The sequence below is a fragment of the Parasteatoda tepidariorum genome, chromosome 7, assembly GCF_982258835.1.
Source record: "Parasteatoda tepidariorum strain Cologne lab strain chromosome 7, Ptep-v5.0, whole genome shotgun sequence".
Classification (NCBI taxonomy): domain Eukaryota; kingdom Metazoa; phylum Arthropoda; class Arachnida; order Araneae; family Theridiidae; genus Parasteatoda; species Parasteatoda tepidariorum.
Window position 1 is genome coordinate 77,726,452 of NC_141761.1, and position 23,202 is coordinate 77,749,653.

Here is a 23,202-nt window from a genome sequence, read left to right on the forward strand (position 1 = left end):
TTGTCTTTTGGATTGGTTCAAATTACAAGGCTATGGAGTTAAACATTAGTAGTCGTAAATTTAAAACTGGTCAATCGTTCAACGATGGTTATAAAATATAATTATAAAAGATCAGTGGTAGCTCAGGATAAAAAGCTCGCCTCCCAAATGAGGAGAACCAATTTCGAATCTCAGCGATGGCTGGTAGATATGAATTTTGCACCTGGCGACTCCCCAACCTCAGTACTGTTTTAAAATATATCCAGTGGTGGATGGACCCTGGGTTAGAGTCCCCTTGCAGTTGAGCTAACCGTAAGAAGTTTTCGTGGTTTTTCTCTCTATGTACAGCAAGTGTAAGTTAGTACCATCAAAACACCTTTCACGGAGACTAGTTTCTCCCAATGCTTGATCCAAGAGTTCTCTTGTCTTCTGGGTTGGGTTCAAAATTACAAGACTATTAAATTGAAGAATGATAGTTGCAGACTGAGAACTAGGTCGGCTTTTCAACACCGGTTATAAAATTAAATAAAATAATTATAAAGAGAGCTACGGAGGCCCAGGGGATAAGGCATACGCTTTCCAATTTGGAGACCCAGGTTCGAGCCCAGAGGTGACTGGTTGATACGAAGTTAGAATTCCATCAGGGTTAGAATTCCATTTTCATTTGAGCGAAATGTGGGAGATTTTTGTGGTTTTCTTCGCCATGTAATGTGAATGCCGGTTATTAGTTTAAAGAAGCTACGAAGGTTAGTTTGTTTCAATGCTGGATCCAGGAGTTCCATTTAATTCTGGTTTATTGTTTTAGATTAATCAGCTTCGAAATGATAAAAGACTTTAAAAGTTATAACTAATTAAAATAAGTCTAACATTGATTTTATAAAAAATTTGCTGTATAATTTCTGATTAAAATACGTATTTACAATCTAATTTAATCTATCATGATTAACTTAATATTAGTCGATTCTTCACTACTTGTAAAAGTATTCAATGTCTGTTGTATAAATTGAAAACAAATCGTTGAGCGTAGTAAATGGCATACAAATATTTTTGGCATGCTCATTTAAAATTTCTTCAAATTTAAAATCTTTATTATAAGAAATGTACTCACAATACTTATAAATATGAATATGTTATCAAAATATTTGGCAATCCTTGGTAGTTTAAAGTTATTGTATGAAAAAAGGATTTGCTAGAAATTAAATGGTTATTAGAAAACAAAGCAGGGGTATTAGTTTATCGACATTTCAGTTGCTGATAGATATGGTTCCATTTTTTATGGAAGATTCCGATAAAACAAATACATTATACGAATATATATATATATATATATATATACATACATATATTATGTATGTATGTACAATAATCGGTCAAAATAATCGAAACAATCCACTACTAATGCATTTTTTCATATTTTTCAAGGAATACTTAGAAAATTATTTAGAACTTTTGAAGTGTTGAAGTCATGCGTTTTCTCATATATATTAATAAAGTTTAAAGCTTTTAGAGATTTGAGGGACCGGTAAAAAATTAGGAACCAAGAATAATGTTTTTGAATACCTTATTCGAAAACAATAAGCGAAAAGCTTGTGAATCATGTCAATAATGTTGATTATCATATGAAATAACAATCGTATACATACTAATATAATTAAACTTCTATTATAAAACAATCTGATTTTTTTAATATTTTGAAAAGTTGTTTTATTATGCATCAGAAAGTCTTATTTTAGTTCTATTATACATAAAAGCTAAGCAAGCGAGGCATCTTAGTTCATAGTAGTCCACCATCTCATTTTAGTTGAAAGATCGTCTTCTCCCTAGTACAACTACACATTTGAATAGCCAGAAAAAAAACGGTTTTATGCATATACCCCATAGTAACAGGAAGAGATGGATACAGTTTCTTGTTTTTCTTATATTCATTATTTAACTTATTTCCTTTTTCTTTTCTTTGTTTTCTTTTCAGTTTTCGTTTCTTATACTGTTTACGCTGTTTCGAAAATATAAAGTAAACGCGCGAGGGAGGCGAGATGCGAATACATGGGGAGGGGACATAAAGATTGTATACAGCTGGAAATTGTATTAGTATAAATTATTTATTTCCGAAATCTTATCAATAATGATTTACTATATTTTATTATTTTCTTTAAAAAAAACTGGCAACTGTCAGGAAAAAAAATAAGATCGTAAGGAATAAAATAAGATTTCACTATTTGTGATTACAAAATATTCATCAACATTTATTTTTTTCGGATAAAAAAACTGTCCCGTATCTTTATTATAACTGTCCGAAAATATATTGATATTTATGGATTAAAAGTAAGAAATGATTTTCTTACCGGTTTCCAATATTTCCATTTTTTTTTTCTCCCTTCTTTTACTTCTTTTTTTTTTTAGTAATTGTCGTTGAACAGCCAACCCAATTTCCAGTTTATGACTACCAACTCCGTAGCCTTGTATTTTTGAACACAATCCAGAAGACAAAGTAACTCTTCAATCAAGTATTGGGAGAAAATTTGCCTTCGTGGAGAACGTTTTGAAAGAACTAACCCGTCTTTGCGTTAGGTGGACATGAAAACCACGAAAACCTACCACGGATGGTCCTAACGGATCCATGATCCGTCTGATTTTTTATTAGCATTGCGCTCGGTGTGAGCCGTGGGCGGATTTCGTATGACCAACTATCACTTGGATTCGAAATCGAATCACCTCATTTGGAGGAGAGCACTCTATCCCCTAAACAACCACGGCTCTTCCATTTTGATACGTATGTTACCGGCAAAGTTTGTAAGTCAACATTCTGTGGAATGTCAAGGCGTTGTTATACCTAAACTAGCCAGTGCCTGAAAGGACTCTTATTTCTCACATTTTCTAAGCATTCAATGTAATGAAAAACCTGCAAAGTATAAAATATGTCTATGATTCGTTTCGAATGTGTAATGAAATGTAATTCAAACGTCTTTGAAGCTTACCATATCAGAGCAAGTAGATTAATTTTAATTTCTTCATTTGTATATGAAAATTTTGTTTCCCTTCATATGGCATGGATTCTTCAAGGCATAAATTTTGTTTTATCCAACTTTCATTTTCTCTACGCATCTTGAATACATTTATTTAATGGCACTCTCATTATTTTTTACGAATAACATTTAAATTATTGAGGAATGCGCGTGATTTACAGAATAGCCTTATCAGGATCTTTTTTCTTACTTTGCCTAAATATCATTTGTCATTCTATAGAATGTGTAGCTATTACATATAGTGTCTAGGGAAAGTATGTAATAATTCTCATATTTCGTGCTTGGCAAAAAAAAAAAAAAAAACTGGCATTCTATGCAATGTTATGGAATGCCGGTGTTTTATACTTTACCCCGGTAACAAATGTATTATTTATTATTTATAAGAAAATGTATTATTTATTGAAAGGGTAAATCATGTGTTATTTTCTGAATATAAATTCATGTATCTAGTTTCAAAAGTTTAATTTAGAATTATTAAATAATGTAATTTCTCTTTCCATCGAAATTAGATTATTCCATTAAATAATCAACACAATTTCCCATTAGAAAATTTATATTTTTTCTGAATTTTTTTGTGAGTTTGCTATAAGAATTGCGAATAATGAAAAAATTAATAACAGTACATATTTTTACTTTTCAGAAGAAAATAATGTTTACTATTCCTTGAAATAAAAAAAAATTGTATTTTGCTAATAACCTGAAAGTTGTAAAAATCGCAGAATCAATTTATTCCAAATAAAGCTTCATATAACTTTTCCCCTGAATTCCTGTTTTTAATGTATGGGTAAATGCATATTTTGTAAACTCAATTCAAATAAAATTTATTGAGAGTAATTTCACAGTTAATGTTTTTAAATTTGTGAAATTTTTTTACCGATAACTCAAAAATAATTTATTAAAAACTTTTGCAAATTTTCCGATTTGTTGATTTCTATATTTTAATGAAAGAAATACAGAATCATTCATTCAGGGGAAGGGGGTTGATTATGAGACGGACGCGCTGCCTAGTTCGCTATCGAGGCTCGGTGAGGGGTTACTAACTGCTGACTAAATAATAACAATAAAGTATAGTGTCTTTCCATTTGTATAATACCAGATTTCAATGCATACCCATAATATTAATTCTTATCTTTTATTCCGGAACTTTAAGAATCGAAGGAAAGATCAAAGACGTAAAGCGTTTTCCAAAATAAAATTCGCAAAACATTAAGGAATTTCTACAAGTAAAGAAAATCACTTATTCTACCAGTAAGGAGAGGCTAAAATTTGGCTACTTTTTTCGAATGAACCGCCATTCCTTAAACCAATCAGTGACCAGCCGACTAAGGGGGTTGCTTTTTTTTCACTTCGCATAATTAGGTAAATCAACGCCTTCATTGTAGGTGGCAGCACAATAACTCAGTTAGCTTAGATTTAAAGTTCAAATTTCGTGATGTCTTTGTACCATTTTTCTCGGTCAAATTTAAAAATAATTCTATTCTTTTTTTTTTTAAATGAAAGATAAGAATTTAACCTTAATTTTCCCTTCTTAAAAACTAGATGAGAGAAAAACTACTATGGATAAAAACTGTTGGAAGTTGGAATGAGTTTTTCGAATTTAAAAAATAGTAAAAAAAATTTTTAATTTAATTCCAGACAGGATAATAAAGATATTTTTATTTTCTTTCGTTTCCAAAAAACAGAACGTTATTATCTTGAAAATTGAAGATTTTATGCAGTACTGAACTGTCCATAGAATAACATGGGGGTTGCTTTTCTCCCGATCGAGTGAGCGAACGGCCTTAACGCTAAAACTGTTCATAAAAAGTTTTTGTTTTTCAATAATATCATTCATTGAATATGAATTTTTTGAGTGCTTGAAAATTTTTGTAAAGTGCTTGAAAAGTTTTTAAAAAGTGCTTATTTTTGATTCAAAGATTTGGCTACGCACCTTGATTTAGACATTTTAATGGCAAATGTAGTAATATGTATTTAAACATTAGTGTTCTAATTTTTTTTATCAATAAACTTAGTAATATATTTGTAGAAAATTAAAGTGTTCAATTATTAGATCTCGGTCAAAAATGAAAAAACTAATACTTCTTAAAAAATAATTTCCATTTTTATCTCATCAAAAATAGATTTATTAAAATTCGTAACCGAAGTACCACATCAAAAAGTGTTTATTTAAATGTGTGAATAGAAATTCGTCTCTGGTAATAACATTGCAGTTAATAATGATAACCTGGAAAAGTATAACAATTGGGGAAAAAAAATCACTTAAATTAATGCTGAACTCAGCACGAATAAAGAGTGTGAAATGAGCGATTTAAAATTCCTAGTAAAATTATCTGAATTTTTTAAACTACGTGGGAATGCATAGCAATAACTGCCCAAGAAAAATGGTTGAAAAAAAGAAAGAAAGAACTGCCAAAAAGTGATTATTTAAATGGGTGATCTGAAACTTGTGTGTCATAATAATATCGTTATAAAAATTCAGGATTTTCTAATTATGTTGAAAAGCGGAAATAAGTACTTAAAAAATCATTTTGATTTATGATAAAATCGGCTTAAAGAAAACGCGGTACACATACATTTTGCTATAGAATCAATAAAAATTGAGAGCTTCAAAACGTGATGACTCAAGAGTGCGATAAAAAAATTTTAGAAATTTTTTATATTTGAAATTTTTGTTTATTTTTTATTGAGTTCAAAAGCTCTCGCGGGCTGCACTTCAGTGGTCGGAGGGCCGCATATGGCCAGCGGGCTGCAGGTTGTGCACCCCTAAATTAAACTAATTTTCTGTCCAAGCTCTTATCTATTTCGAATCTTATTAATAATGACAATAAATCAATTGACTATCATAATGTATAAAATTGTTGCTCATGTTTTGTGAGTCATGAAAATCCGATTGACCTAATGCAATTAACAGAATTCTTTATCATTTTTTATTTTTGGTGCTTCATTATTTATTTTTAATTTTTGAAGGCTATGAGATTTGCTGGTAAGGAACCTTTTCCAAGTTTCTATGCTGAATCAAACAAAGATGGTGAGGTATGATTCAAACATAGCTTTTACCTTTTACTTGTTTATTTTCATTTACTTCTTAAAATATTAACAGTTTTAATGAAATAATATTGTTTTAGAAGTGGCAGTTGGTATCACAATCCCAAATAAAGAAAGTGAAGAAAATTTGGCAAAGGGAGCAATACAAGAATGCCGAGAAAGTTGCTAAAGAACAAGGTGATGCCGAAAGGAAGGAAAAAAATCTTGAAGAAGCAAAGAAAATAATCATCACCATGGATGATTCTTTACCTAAACCTGTTTTGGTAGTAAAGTCTTTGTTTATGTTTTTTATTCTTAGTTATTCCGATCATCTGTAGGCAATCATCAGTTTCTATTGTAGATCCTAATCGATATAACCCCTAACATTGGTTGGGATATATTTGACTCACTATAAGTAGAAAAGTACCAGAATTATTATTTCCTAACTATAGGTAGCTATTATACTGTAGTATGCATTCAACATAAATTAACCCCTTTTAAAAAATTGTGCTTGTCTACTGGTTGATATGCATCTACTTATATAGCATGTCAGAAAAATGCAATTAAAATAACTAATATTAGCTTCAAATGTTACTATTAAATGATGGAAGCCCAATAGAAATTTTCTGTTTAATGTTTAATTTTTTTCACATAAGTACTATTTATCCACATACTTATTAAGTTTTGTTATTAGTTTTTGTATTCCAAAGTCATCGATAAAAATTTGTGCTATGATGCATGTATGCTTCAGTGCAGAAAACTCTGTGTGTATGTTGCAGTTAAATGTATAACATGTGTACGAAAAGTGCCGTTTCTTATTAGCGCCATTGCAGCGGCAATGTTACTGTTCCTTGCATGTGCTCATGTCTTATACAAATACAATGTGTACTTTTTTTCTTAAAGCAGTTGATCAAAGTATTATTTTAAACAAAAAATTATTTATTTATAAGCAAATTATTTTCTGCTTATCATAGATATCTATTTTTTTCATCTTGTTTTCTTTTAAATTTTCAGCATTTTAACTTGAAAAATAGAATGAAAAAGTACATAGATTTTTTTAAATTTATCTATTTGATCTAGTTATTTATGTATTCCTTCATATAATCTGACTTCTGTGATTAAGCAATTAAGTTTATTGTTTGTAAAATTTTTATATTATATATTTATCTTTTTTTCATTGATAGACTAAAATAAGAGATTGTGTTTCTCATCGAGGCAAACGAGTTAAAGTTTATGGTTGGGCCCATAGGATAAGAAGACAAGGTAAAAAGAAATTGATGCTTCTTTTCTATCTTTTCAGTTTTTAAAAATATTAATTTTAATTAATATTGTGTTTTGCCATAATTAACATTATCACATGTGATTTACTATTTAGATCAAAATGTTTTGACCACAGGTTAATTTTTGTATGTATAGTACAAAATATTCTTTCAGATGAAGGAAAAAAAATTACTTATGTAAAAAAGTGCTAATGCTCATTTTAGAAGTGTACTGTGAAAAAATTACTCATGTTCTCAGAATATGAATGATTTTTCACAGTAACCTTCTAAGCAAAACAAAATTATTTAGCAATTACTTAAGAAAATGTAGAAATCTAATGATTATTGAAATATTAGATGTTTTTAATAATCATCATGATCTATTATGAAAGATATTCCTAATATTAATATTTTAATATGAAGGCAATCTTTTTTTTTTTTAATGTAAAACATTACGTTAAATCTCATTTTAAGATTTTCCATTAACAAATCTCTCTTTAAATTTATTGTGAAAGCAGATTCCTCACAAAATCTTTTACTGTAATATTAGACGCTTTGCAAAAAATCTATCATTTCATATCATACATTGTTTTTAAAATGGACCTTCATAAAATTCTTTTAAAAAAATGGGGTGGCTGGCTTTTTAGTTTATAATTTTTAATCTATTAATTCCTTGTAAAATGTGTTTTCCACCCTTAAAAATCGGACCTCATTTGCACACATTCTCAAAGACAGAACTCTGGCACAAGGAAACTGATTCTTCAATAATTTTATATTTAGAATATTATGAGATAATTTTTCACAAACAATCTTAACAGGCCATTGGTTTTTAGTGATTTTTCATAAAATTATAAAATAATATTTAACTTTCACAAAATTGTGTATAGACTTTTCGCAATAAGCCTGGAATAACCTTTGACTGTGTTATCTTGAAAAAAGAAAGCTTAACGTGAACAAGGTAGGGGTTGTTTTTTTTTTTTTTTTTTTTTTTGTGCTGACTGTATTTTGAGAGACAGGTTTGGTTCTTAGTTGCGGCTTGAAGCTCTCCCGGCTTCAGATTGATGTGTACTATCTTGTCTCAGAAGTAAGGACAGCCTATGTGAAATATTGACCACATTGTCACACAATCATACAATTAGTCACTAAGTAGGACCATAACCTCATGACCCCCTCACCACAATGGACAATTAAGAAAATGCTTTATTTATTTTTACATTGCTTCTGTGTTATGACATGCTATATAGTAGTGAAAGCTTAAACTAGTTTTAGTAATGTCTGCTACTTCCAAATGTATTTCTCAATTCAACTAATGTCTGTACACTAAAGTATTCTGTGAACGCAGTAAAAGGTATCAGATAACTTGCTGTTTAATCAATTACGATGCTATATGGCAAATTGATTTATTTTTTAGGAATGTGCGTGTCATAAACATTAAAATATTTATGTGTCATGCATTTTTATGGCCATCAGCCAAGTCTGTTTTTTGATTTTATATTATTTGTTTGATAGTTGAAATATTAAAATAATGTATTATAATTATATTTAACTTTGCATATTTACTTATTACAACAACAACAAATTGATTGATAATGATGAAAAATGAGGATTAAGATCTAGAACAAGGGTATTCAGCCTTTTACACTTAGGGGAACACATTGAGCTTACGGTTTTCTTGAAGAAAGATTTGATCAAAGGCCAGAAAAAGTGGGATATCAAAGCTTTATAATACTCAAATTTACAAAATCATTTTTGTATTGTTATTTTATCACAATTCAAATATCCTGATAATGGATGGTAAGGTAGCTAATTTGTTTTTGTTTTTTCACTATTATTAATTACTACAAAATTTTAGTGATTTTTATTACGTAAATAGTGATCACTTCCAAAACTCTTGTCAAAGTCCCAGGATACCCTAGGGTTCAGCAATATCTAAGTTGAAGAAACCGGGTTTAGAGCATTTAGAAATGGAATCTTGTTATTCTGTTTCCAAGAAAAAGCAGTGCTTAATATTTTTTAATTCTACAATAATTTAAAGCCAATTTGAGATCTATTTAAAGGATGTTCTACTCTGACCAGAAATATCAGAGTAGACAGATCAATAAGTATCAGAGTTAATCTGTAACAGATATTGTTACCAATCTTTTATCAAACATTCTCAAGACATCTATAAGCATTTAAAAATAAAGTTTATTTTATCGACTGTGAATAATTGATTATTTAATGAGAGAGGAATTTTGATTGTGTCAATTTTCAGAATTAATAATGTTGGGTAAAGAATGTGCCTTAAATTTTATTTTCACTGTGAAATATCTCCTATAAAAACATTTAAAATGCTACACAAAGCTTCTAAACAAATTACAACAACAGTATTTGATTAGCACAAAAAGTTGAAAGATGGTCTAGATCTTTTAAAGATAAAGAGAAATATGGTAGACCATCTGCTTTGATTAATGATCAGCATAGTAATCAAGTCAGAAGAGACTACTATTTGAAAATTCCTTATAAAACTCGTTGTCTTGTCCAGTAGTGCAAGGAAAATTAAATTTGTCCAAAAGAATTTAAAACAGCTTTGACCACATCAATAATATGGAATCGAGGAGTTTGCTGCGGGGGATCCAGATGGACCCTGAAGTGCTTCGCCAGCATGGCTGGGCAATCAAAGATATGGTCGGTGTCTATGCAGTGAGGACAACTTCTGTAGCTTCGATGGCCGTTGAGAGATATTTTCATTCCCTCGAAGTGTTTGGTCCTCAATCTAGCTATGGTTGTGGAAATGGCTCAATCACAGTTTAGGGCAGGGATGAAGTGCTTCTGAGAGGTATCAGAAATTTAAAACTCATTATTACTGATAATTAAAATTATATCTTTGCTTTTGATGCAGAAACAACTCAACAATCAAGTAAATGGCACTTTATATGTAAAGCATGACCAATAAGAACACATTAAAATCATTTCAATATTTCGGTGGTGTTGCGTGTTTTCTTTGATTATCTGCAAAATGATTTTCTACATACTAGCCACACATCCATTAAGATAATTACTAGAAAGTTTTCTAACATTTTCATGAAGCAATTGGTCGAAAACAACCTAAAATGCGTTAAAAATAAACTTACGACTTTTGCATCATGTTAAAGTGCCTTCTCTCACCATAGTATTATTTGTTAGATTTTTGCAAGACATTCGTCAAATACAGTTACAAGAGCACCGTATTCTCCAGATATGGTACCCTGAGTTTGAGTCTTTCCCTAATTTTTGTGTCAAAATTTCCTTATCATGTTCATCATTTTGAACATCAATTCCATTAAAAAAAAAAATTGATCTTTAAAGGGTATACAAAAAAGTGATCAGTAAATATCGTGAGTTAATATATATGGTATTTTTATAAACTCAAAATGCAAAGACTCGAAATGCGCTCGAACTTCATGTTATAAATCTATTTTTGTTAATATGGGAAAGAATTGTAGAAAAAAATTTACCAAATCATTCACGTAAAAAATATTTTCAAATATTTATCATTAAAAAGAATTTAAATCTGTCTTTATATGTTAAAGGACTCTGTAAAAATCTTCATAATTGTGAATGTCTCTTTCACTTTATATTAATCCTTGGTGGTTTTTTATAACCTTTTCTAGCATATAGCCATTCTTTTAACCATTTTTACTATAAAATAAAATTTCTGTTCATATGTCTATGTTTAAAAAATATTATTGTATAATAGTTTGTTTTACTTTCAGGAAAAGCTTTAATGTTCATCACTTTAAGAGATGGTTCTGGTTTTCTCCAATGTGTTCTAAATGATTTATTAGTATGTACTATGCATATTTTAATTTCCGTAGCAGTTGTCTGTCATATATATTTTTTAATTATTTTTTTTCTTTCCATAGTGTCAAACATATGAGGCTCTAGTTTTAACTACTGAATCATCAATCTGTGTATATGGTGTCATAAATGAAGTTCCAGATGGTAAAAGTGTAAGTATTGTGTATGAAGAAAACTTTTGCAAACTGCTACTACCACATAAACAGCTTAAATGCTGACATACCTGTCAAGTCTCCTGTTTTTTAACAAAGACTCCTGTATTTTACAACTATCTCCTGTTTACTCATATATTCTCAAAGTTCTCCGTATTTGTTGAAAAAATTTAAAAATTTGGCGAGAAAATATCCCCTGATGCCGAAAATACTTCTTATTCCTCTACAGATAATGCTATTGTCAGTACTTCAGTATGTTGAGTGTTAATAGTTTAAGTAATTATAAATAATGGTTAAGTATTTATATATAATAAGATTAGATTTATATCCATATTTTTTACTTCTCTAAATATTATTTACAATGATGTATTGAAGCTTCACTCGTAGCCTAAAATATGTCCCTCGTAACATCTCCATTATTTTATTTCTCCAATGTTGGCAAGTCTAAGTACTTTTCAGAAAGTAAAGTTAATACTATACACTTAAGCTGTTTTAAAATGTGATCAATTTATGTAATTAATGATAAAAATATAAGAAAAACTAGTTTAAAAAATTTAAATTTCCGTAATCAGATCTAAATTAAAATGAAGTTGTGGTGGTATCATATTCCCATTTCTTTATCTAGCTTCTAATTTCTTGTTAACTTGCCTGACTTCCATTTGCTGACCCTATTTTAATTTTTCGTTAATATTTATATTTGCTTTGTTCTGTATAAATGTAATAAATTCAGATAAAATTAGAAGATTGAATTATTAGGTAAGTTTATAATTAGATCTTCTAATAAATTTTATTCAAAATATGTGGGTTCTGTTGGAATAATCAAAAGAAGATGATCCTTATCTAAAATTTCTTTCAACTTTACCACATTTATATTAAAAATAATAATAATTTGTGCAAGAATATCTAAAAGTAAAAAGTCATATGTATGATTTAGATGAAAAACTATACACATATTTCATCCATTTAGAAAAAAATACTTAAAGTCTATGATTTATGTCTCTCCTAAACTTTAAACTGAAAAGTTATTTAAATACAAAATTTAGTTTACAAAATTAAACAGACTTATTTTTTTAGGCACCTGGAGGTCACGAACTTCAGTGTGATTATTGGCAATTAGTTGGAGAAGCCCCTGCTGGTGGAATTGATGCTGTGTTAAACGAAGTATGATTTCTTTTCAAATGCACTTTCTCTTTTTGTTGAAATGATTATTTTTATTTAAGAAAAATGTATTGTTATTTCACTAGAGAATATGCTGGCCTTAGCACAAGCCCATCTACATGACAGAAATTTATCATTTCATTAGAAATCACCCTTATGCAAATGAGGAAATTTTGTCATTTGTATATTGTAGAAGATAATTGATTATCTAAGAATGACAGCATTTGATCAATGACTGCACATAATGCCAGATATGATTAACATATGTCTTATTCATCTTAACATACTGTTTTCTAATTTTGTATATTTAATATATTAAACTACCTCCCTTCTGACATAACTTCAACTTAGCAATATTTATGTATTACCTGTGTATAAAATAATTTTTGGGCTAAAGTTGATGCTTAGTAATAACGATTTATAATAATATTAAGAATGCATTTTCAATGCATGATATTTAGAAATGCATTTTTTTTTATCATATTTAGTGTATGTAATATCCTTAAGAAAATTAATGATAACTACCCTTTTAGAAATGTTTCTTAATTTATAGTCTTGTCATAAATAGAGGTTATTTTTACCCTGATTTCTTAAAAAATTGATACAAATATTCAAAAAATATTGATTTCTCAGAAATAGAAAAATGTTATTTAAAAATTGAAATCTAATGTGAATGGTAATTTCAAATTGGCAAATAAAAATCTAACACTTATCATTTCTTAATTTACCATGACACAAAATAATTTTTAAAAAAATATTTAATATGTATAATTTTCAGGGGTCTCTTTAGAAGAAATTTGGGTTTGTTAACGGACCCTTGACAAAATATCTTTTCATGAAGACGAACCCTTCACAAATTTGTTTATCTTCATTATTGTTCTGTTAATTGAACAAACTCTTCCCGGGGGGGGGGGGGCGGTTTGAAACGAACTAAGTTTTCCTAAGTTTAAATTCCAAATGTAGTATTCTAAGAAAATATTTCTATATTTACAAATATTGCGTGCACATTCTTATTGATATTAAATGATATTTTTTTATAAATAAAATATTATAAATTTAAGATGCGCAACACATTGATAAACAACCAAATGCGCAACACATTAAAAGTGATACATAACTAAGTTGTGTTATTTAAAATATGTCGATTGAAATTATTAAAAATGTGAGTGATTTTGTTTCCATTATTCATCTGAAATGAATTTTCTGTGTTGAGCAGTATAGAATAAATAACAAATACTTGTAAATTGCAGCTCGAATTTAGTAGCAGCAATTGTTGAGTAGAATCTTGTATCTATTTACAATTTAAAAACTTTTTGCAAAGGTTTTTAGCAATTTTTGCAACAAAAGGACTCTATTTGCAAATTCACAAAAGCAGGACCCTGGTTGAATGAATGTGACTTAACGCTCATTTTATATTCACAAATTATGAGTAGTTTTTTCACAATTTTACAAAATAGGACCTTTCTCAAAATGTCTGGAGTTTAACAGACCCCTGATTTTCTAATTGACAACTCAAAACTTTATATTTGATAACTTAAATCGATATAAACTAGTTACTGTGCCAATTTTTTTTAATTTAACTTTTTGAATTGAATTTAAATACTCATTTCTTCCTTTAGGAAGGAGTGAGTTAACTTTGTTAAATTTATAAAAAGTAGCTTTTAGTTTATAAATTCATGTTTAAAAATTAGATGACAGATAATATTAAACATGCACAGTTCTCACAGAAAATGAACTTTCAGGGTAGCTTATAATCAACCAAATCGTTTAAATAGTTTCTAAGTTAACCAATTTTAAATAAGTTGTACATTTACAATTTGATTTTGCGGGATCTATTTGACTAATTTTTCATATCCTTGACAATAAATTTTTTTCTCTATTATTAAATAATTAATAAAAATAATGGACAGCTATTAAAAAATATTTCGATAATGGAATTATTTTAGGATAAACAAATTTTTTAGCTGTGGTGCAAAAAAAATTTTGATGCACTTACAAATTTATCGAGTTATAGCAAAAAATGTAAAAAGTGACTTTAACATTAAGGAGTCCAAACTTTTGACTGCTCTCTTCTCTAAACTGTTGAAACTATATTTCCCAGATTTAGTCCTGGTAATTGAAAATCTGAACATTAGGTAAAGAAGTTATTTTGGGTAACCACTTTTTTTGCACATTCTACTTTGTTTGAAACATTATTTAATTTAAAAATGTTTGTTTCCAGTTAAATAATTATCAAAAATTGTAAATGTCTGAACCATCAAATAAAGGCTCTTTTGCATACACGTTTTTGTAAAGATATATGTTTTTTCCGATTTTTCAATACAACCAAATTATGCATTTACTTTTTAAGCTAATAATATATTTGAATCACCTTTTTATTATAGTGTATAATCTGAGGGGAAAAAATATTTGTTATAATTTTTTAAATAAAAAAAGAAGTTTAACTACATTAATTACATGCATATTTAAATTTCTAAATTTGTACTGTATTTAATTTACATGAAGGAAAACAAGAGTCAAAAGTTTCATATATATTATGACCTAAAACAAATTTTTTGTATAACTATTCAAGTAAATACTTTTTTTTTTTAAATATAAACTATTTACTCTGTGTTAATTTTAAAGACCTCAAACATTTTCTACAATTATAATCATTTATTGTTATTATTCTTTAAAATAATTTAAATTTTCTTTTTCTTTCTCTAAACAGGAATCTCATGTTGATGCGCAATTAGACAAAAAAATAATTACCTATTTTTAAATGGTAATTACTTTATTTAGAAATATAAAATATTTACTATGTGTTAATTTGTTTTTAAAATAAAAAATATTAACTTTGTGTTCATTTTAAGGACCTAACACCTTTTTTTTTTAATTACTATCATTTATTATTATTATTTAAATAATTTTATTTTTCCTTCTCTAAATAGGAATCTCATGTTGATGTGCAATTAGACAATCGCCATCTAATGCTTCGTGGAGAGACTGTAGGTTTTCTTCTTTAATGATTTTTTTTTTATTGTTTAGTTTCCATTTCTAAATAAAAAAAATATCTGAATCATTTCTAACAATAATAGAATTTTAAAAAAGAGTTAATAAAAAATTGATATCGAAAAAGATTTATACCAATAATATGTATTAACTTTAAAGCATATTTTCGTTATTGAAGACAGGTGAAAAAGCTTTAAGTAATTTCTATTCATTAAAAAATTGTTGAAATGTTTTACACATATACTTTGTAAATTAAGCCTTTGATTTTGTTCTTAATATACTAAGGGTTAATTAAATTATTAATTGATAGTGTTAACAATTGACGTTAACTATTAATTGAGTGTTAACGATTGATTAACGACAATATACTTTTGTTTGAATTGTAAGAATTTATTAACTATAAATAAGTATTTATGTTAAACTTTTCTCTTTTAGAATGGGTAAAAACCTGTTATGTGAATGTATTATTATTATTTTTTTTTTAATGTCAAAGTTTTCTTTTATTTTTGTAGCTATCAAAAATCATGCAGGTCCGCTCAACCTTATTGGAGAGCTTTAGACAACACTTTTTCCACGAAAATTATGTAGAAGTTACACCCCCAACATTGGTCCAAACTCAAGTAGAAGGGGGTTCAACTCTTTTCAAACTGGACTTTTTTGGAGAAGAGGTATTTCATTAGAGTATTATGTTTGAGAAAAAAAAATCTTTTCTAGTATATTAATTGCTTTTATATGAATAGTTACTCATCAATGTTTTAAAAAGTCATATCCCATTGTATATATATTAAATTTTTTCTATTTTGCATTTTCACCTGCTATTGCGATAGACATATTTCTACAATAGTGGTAACTATGGGTAGGTACTGTGGTAAAATTTTGATTGTTCTTGTATTTGTAAATGGAGACATTAAAACTATATTTAAGCTTGAAAAGTTATTAATTTTTAATTACTTAATAAGTATTTTTCCTGTGGAAGTGTTATTCTTGTAACTTTTCTTGCATTATTTTTTTTTTTTTTTAAATTTGTCATTGTTTACGCAGACTGGTTTTTGAATGATTAAAATCCCATCAATGAATACTGGTTAATTTTTCATTTGAGCTATTTTTATTTTTTTAAGAAAAGTATTGCCATACATTGATCTAAGATTTTTGTTCGTATTATACTACATAATTGCTATAAATTTTTCCTTTTGAATATCGATTACATTTAATTTTACTATAATTTCAGGCTTATTTAACACAGTCTTCACAACTCTATTTAGAAACTGTGATTCCTTCATTAGGCGACGTATTTTGTATAGCTATGTCTTACAGAGCTGAACAGTCCAGAACTAGGAGGCATGTAGCTGAGTAAGTATTCATCCTTTGTTCCAAGTTTACTTTATTAAATAATTTGGAGAAAAAAATTAAATGACAAAATGTTCTTTCTCTTCAGGTATACTCACGTAGAAGGTGAATGTCCTTTTATATCATTTGATGATCTTCTAGATCGTTTAGAGAATATAATCTGTGATGTAGTTGATAGAGTTTTAAAGTCACCTATTGGACATTTAGTCTATGAATTCAATCCAGTGAGTGTATTGAAATGGCTCTTTTAATTTATTTGGATTTTGTTTAATTCTAAAAGTACTATTGTTAATTATATAATGATGTTCGAAAAACAATTGAGATTTTTTCATAAATTGATTGAGTTCAGAACGAAATTATGCACATTGCTTGCTAAGTAAAAGAAGTCCTTCTAAAAATAATTTGCAAGAGACATTGTTAAATCTCAACAAGAAAAGTGATGAAATAATGTATGACGATTGCAAAATAGCAGAAGTAATTTACATTAATTCCTGGCAAAATAATGCATCGTGATCACAAAGTGATAGAAATCCCACTGATAATAATCTTCAAGAAATTAATAATCCCACAAAAAAAAGTTTATAAAAAAACAATGGTCACATTCTACATTCTGGCACTAATTCCATGCACAAAACTGTGACTTCTGATCCGATTCTCTCCTTGCTATTGAAAATCATGAAACATAGTCTTTGTAGCTAGACTAAATCTGCATAATTTTTGCATCAGGACAAAATCGAAATCGTCTACACGCCATGCACATTAACAGCATTCAGCGTCGGCAATAATCCTCAGATGTTCAATCACATGTGTCTTCTTAAATCGCCTGCTTAAGTCAGAATTCCGATCCATCGCGAGAAAAGAATGCCGTTATCAGTGTGCCAATGTATACGCTAAATTGATATTTTGCAGTACATCACTCTTTCCTAGTCTTTTTATACCACAACACTTTTAATGGTATTTTACTCCTTATTAATGTGTTTGGTTAACTGTTAAAAAAAATAATTTTATTTTTAAAATTTGAGAATTCTTAGATATTGAAAAATATGGTACATTTATACATTTTATTAAATAAATTAAATATATAAGGACACCACTGATGATTCATTAACATGATATGAAATTTGTTCTTAAGTAGTAGATATTATAATAGATGGAATTAAATTTATTAGTGTTTAAATTTTAAAAAATGACTTATCAGTTTATTTTGAAGAGTGGCTGCCAGAAAAAAATAATTATTTATTTAGTTCTTTTAAGAAATGTTCATAGGTTTTTAGTTTATTTAGATGACTTTTTAACTTCTAAATAGGAATTTAAACCACCTAAAAAGCCCCTTCGTAGAATGAACTATGCTGATGCTATCAAATATTTACGGGAGCACAACATAACAAAGGAAGATGGTTCCTTTTATGAATTTGGGGAAGATATTCCTGAAATGCCTGAAAGAAAAATGACTGACCAAATAAATGAAGTAAGAGCTAATGTTTTTATTATAACATTTTTAAATATTAATATATGTTGCATTAAATATTAATATGGATGATGAACAAAATTGCTTTTTTCTGGAAGACATATATCTTTCTCTTCACTATTACAGGGATGAGATTTTTCCGCTTTTTAGCGGATTTCCGCTTTTTTCACTTTTATCTCTTAAATTTCAGCTTTTTTATCAAAAATTCAGATTTTCTAAAAATTTAATTTTTTTATAAGTATTCCGCTTTTTCAGAAAATTCACCGATTTTCAAGGAGAAACATAAAATTCAAATTACATAGCTACCAATCCTTTCTCATTTTAACTTAGTTTACCTATTTTCTCCCCTTTTACACGCAGCAGATAAGATTTTCCGAATTTTTTACCCGCCCTCCAGATAGATCCGATCTTCGTAGTTCAAACAACGCTGTTTCTGACAAACCTATTAGAGGTCCCAAGCCTGGAATCTGCTAATATCTCGATTCTTATTCACACGATTTTAATATCAAACATAGCTTTTCATATTTGCGTGTTGCGATTCTTATTTACGAGATTTAAGAATCCGATATTGTGATTCGTATTTACGTCTTTTTAAAAACCTATGTAGTGATTTGTATTCACACAAGTTTAAAATTCAATGTGTTGATTTGCTCATGCGGCTTATAATATCAAACATTGATTTTCGTATTTATACGTGATTTTAAAATAAGGCATTGGGATTCGCATTCACGCATTCTAAAAGTTATGCATCATAATTCTTATTTATTCAATCTAAAAATTACGCATCATGATTCGTATTTACGCGATCTAAAAGTTATGAATCGTGATTTGTATTTACGCGTTTTAAAAATTCTATATCCCAGTTTGTATTTTCTCATTTTCAAAATCGTATATCTAGTTTCATATTCATGTGGTTTCAAAATCCATAATTGTTATTCATATTCACGCAATTTTAAGATTAACTATCGCGATTCTTGTAAGAAGTAAATTTTTTTAAAAATTAGTTACTATAATGGTGACTGTTTTTCTAACGACGATTATTAGTTTATGTAAGTGTTACAACATCTGAGAAACTGGAAGGGAATATATTCAAAACTTACATTCTGTGCTTGCAAAGAAGAAAAATTAGGATTTGTCACAAGATGTTTGAAGATGGACTAACGACTAAATATAGCAAACAAAGGCAGTCACTTAAAAAGGGATTTAATTAAAAAAAATTTGGGGGGAAAAAGAGTTAATTAACTCATCATCAAAATTTTATTTATAATTGCTGTTATTTCTGCTATAAAATGTAAAATTCTTATCAAATAAAAAACAATTATCTAAACAGTTGCTGATTGTCATGTAATTTTTCAAACTAAAATAGCAATTTTTGTATGTTAAGGAGTTACTATATATTTCTACTTCACTGTTATTGATATGTTTCAGAGGGCTGTAGTTAGATTAGACTATAATATGAACATAATGATTCAGTCCATTGTTAAAGTTTTTTTTTTCCAATATAATTTAAAAAGTAATATTACTGATATATTTGCTATAAATCACATAACAGTATTTATTAAAAGAAATGAAATATTAATATATATTCTCAGTAGTTTTAATTTGCTAAATCAGGTAGTTTTTCAAGTAGTAATTGTCTCTTATGTGAACTGAGGAAAAATATAATTTCCAGCTTTATTTTTTCAATTGGTATTTTTTTTTTCACTAAGTGTTAAGTATCAATTTAATCGTTTTTATAATAATAGATTAGTACACAATTGTATGTCAACACATTATTTATTACCTTAAACTGTCTGGAATTTATTATTAACGGGTTGCGCTTGAGTGAAATTTACTATCATAGAAATTCAGCTTTTTTGCATTTTGGCTAATCTCATCCCTGCTATTATCAACCATTTAAATTATTAATGACTTAAACATTTCTGTTGCAGCCTATTATGCTGTGTAGGTTTCCTGCTGGAATTAAGTCATTCTATATGAGCAAATGCCCTGAAGATCCAACTCTTACAGAATCTGTAAGCAAACTTTTATACCTCAAATTTTATATTTTTGTTTCTTTCCAATCAAATGTTTCCTTCTTATTAAATGTATCCATGACCCTTTTAAGAGGTCATGGGAACGTTTTATTAACTTTTTTAATTTTTTTTTCTAAAGTGCATACATTATTTTAAATTTTTATACTTTTGTATCATGCACAAAGTATGCATAAAATATCACCAATTTTCTATATATCATGTTCACAGAAATTTAACTACCGAGTCACGTCGGTATACCAGGGAATGAGTTGGCTGATTCTGCAGCACAATCTGCAACTACTGAATTGACAATATCTGTACCATTCTCAGACATTAAACTACATGTTCAACAGCTCATCTCGTCCCTTTGGCAACAACATTGGGACCTTCAAACCCAAAATAAACTTTATAACCTCAAACCATATATGGACCCCTCACCTGTATTACGTTTACATAATGCAGATGTAAAGCTTAATCGTCTCAGGATCGGCCACACTCGACTCACGCATCTTCATCTATTGTTTGGAGAATCTCCTCCCAAATGCAACTCTTGCAATGCTTTACTTACGGTTCATCACATTTTAGCCATTTGTCCTTGTTTTAACCAACATCGTCTTACCTTTTTTAATAGCATGATTTTATGTATGAAAGATTTGTTAGATGATATTCATCATCCTAACATTTTCGCATTTCTGCGAGCTATTGGTATTTTATATTGTATGTAACTGTTTTATCTGATTTTATTCACTCTTATTTCCTACCCATGAACCGTTTTACCTTTTCTGTATACTTTATAGAATTACGAATTTTATTGATTTTTGCGAACTTTTAAAAATAATAAGTGTCTTGAGATAAACAATTTTATTAGCTTTGTTTATTTTATGATAATGAAACTATTGTGTGCAATTTACCATTAGATCTAACTCAACAAATTGTTTGATGCAGCATATCCTTCTTTGGATCTTGTGCCATAAAACTTCTACATTCAATCAATCACAGAAATTGATCTTTCCAATTTTAGAGCAATTAAAATTATTTTGCTGCAATGTTTATTTTTTTTAATTTATTACGTTCATACGTAAAAGGTTGATGTTCTTATGCCTGGTGTTGGAGAAATTATTGGAGGTTCAATGAGGATATGGAAACCAGATGAAATGATGGAGGCTTACAAATCCGCTGGCATAGATCCTAAATCTTATTACTGGTACATTGACCAGGTAATCATCTAATTTATTACTTCACATTATTTATTTATATTCTAGTACTTGAAGTTGATACATGTGTAGTATTTGTAGAAGAACTTACAACATATTCTTCTGTTTTATCAACTATAATATTAAGTCAAATGTGGAAAGTAGTAATGTTAGTGAAGCAAAATGGGTAACAACTTAAATGAGCTACTTAAAAAACAAACCTGAAGTTAGCGTTAAGCACAATTTAATAAATTAGGTGCTCTAAGGCAATGTGAATCCCACAATATCGCTGATATTGAAATTATTACCATAAAAAATACCTTTTTAAAATAAAGGGGAAATATTGGTTAGATGGCTCTCATACCATTTTAACCTTTATCCTGGATTTTACCTTTTTATGTAAACTGTAACAAATAAATAATAAGCCTATTTCATTCATACATAATTTGTTTCTATGTTTATTTTTATACATTTGCAAAGAAATGGAATCAATTTGAGCATATGTAAATTACAAAGTCTTCTTTTGAATGTGATAAATCTAATGCTCCAAACAATTCCAAAAAAAGTAATTCAAATGAGTAATTTCAGTAGTATTAATAATACTGAAATATTCCTTAGATTTTTTTATCATTCTTTATTTTTGAAGCATATTTTATATAACATAAATGCTATTGCATTAAATTAGAACATATTTTTCATTATTTATGATGTATAAAAATAAACGGAAATCTTCATTTAACAGAGCAAAACTTGGTCTGATTTTAAATCTGGTAAAATTTTTAAAAAAATACTTTCGTGTTTCAAAAAACATCTCGTCAACTTTAGTTTTTAAACATTAACAATTTGATAAAAAGAATTATTTTTAATTAAAAAAATTTAGTTTCTTTATAAATTTTCATCAAAATGTTGTAATAAAAATTTAATTAAATAATTTAATCTTGATATTTATCCATTCTCTAATGTAAGTTAAACCGAAACTGGCTGTTAGCTAGCTAACAATGTCTTTAGCTGTTTGCTTTGACACTGAGAGAAATATTAATGAGCCTTGACTCTTATATATTGTTAATTATATTATTATTTAGAATAAATTAAAAGAAATAATCCTTAGTGTAACTTTGTTTTTCAGAGAACATATGGCAGCTGTCCTCATGGTGGCTTTGGTCTTGGTCTGGAAAGATATCTCACTTGGTTGTTAAACAGATTCCATATACGAGATGCATGTCTTTATCCTCGGTTTGTCGGTCGATGCACTCCGTAATTTGTTCTGCTCTCCCTCTTGGACATTCCTAAATGCAACATTATTTATTTTTTAAAAAAACATCTTCACTAAATGTGATAAATTAATGATACACATTCTAGATTTCAGAGATATTTTCTTTATAATAACAGAAAGTGTTACTTATACATTTTGCTTTTTTCTCAGCATTATTAATTAGCAATAAACTTTTTTATGGTTTATTTGTGTATGAAAATTCTTACAGCCTTCTGCCTTTTTTTCATTGTGAGAAACTGAAATATAAATTAACATTCAGTTGAATAATATTTAACTGCACTTTTTTAGCGTGGATTATTTGAATTAGCATTGGTTCTTCTAAAATTTCTATTTCTGATCCTCAAAGAGCTAGATTTCATTAAGAAAACATGGAAAGTCTTTTGATAGATAAATTACTAAATTTATAAAGTTATATAATTATTTTGAGATATTTTATTTATGGCAGTCAAATTTTGCAAAAATCTATATTACATATTTAAATTTTAAGAAATGCATTATGCA

The 23,202-nt window shown here is 28.2% G+C and overlaps 1 protein-coding gene across 3 annotated transcripts in view; it reads left to right on the forward strand.

Moving 5' to 3' along the window:
• The window catches only part of AsnRS (asparagine--tRNA ligase), a 38,428-nt gene extending 15,542 nt beyond the window's left edge, over window positions 1–22,886 (forward strand). For all 3 annotated transcript variants that reach the window (XM_043039009.3, XM_043039012.3, XM_087168103.1), the window contains exons 4-17: window positions 5,970–6,035; window positions 6,128–6,310; window positions 7,211–7,289; window positions 11,020–11,090; window positions 11,170–11,256; window positions 12,331–12,417; window positions 15,345–15,401; window positions 15,918–16,073; window positions 16,634–16,755; window positions 16,841–16,976; window positions 18,059–18,220; window positions 20,152–20,235; window positions 21,321–21,452; window positions 22,555–22,886. In XM_043039009.3, the coding sequence (XP_042894943.1) occupies window positions 5,970–6,035; window positions 6,128–6,310; window positions 7,211–7,289; window positions 11,020–11,090; window positions 11,170–11,256; window positions 12,331–12,417; window positions 15,345–15,401; window positions 15,918–16,073; window positions 16,634–16,755; window positions 16,841–16,976; window positions 18,059–18,220; window positions 20,152–20,235; window positions 21,321–21,452; window positions 22,555–22,686 (1,554 nt within the window). In that variant the 3' untranslated portion in view covers window positions 22,687–22,886. The remainder of the gene's footprint in view (window positions 1–5,969; window positions 6,036–6,127; window positions 6,311–7,210; window positions 7,290–11,019; window positions 11,091–11,169; window positions 11,257–12,330; window positions 12,418–15,344; window positions 15,402–15,917; window positions 16,074–16,633; window positions 16,756–16,840; window positions 16,977–18,058; window positions 18,221–20,151; window positions 20,236–21,320; window positions 21,453–22,554) is intronic.
• Window positions 22,887–23,202: the final 316 nt, after the last annotated feature.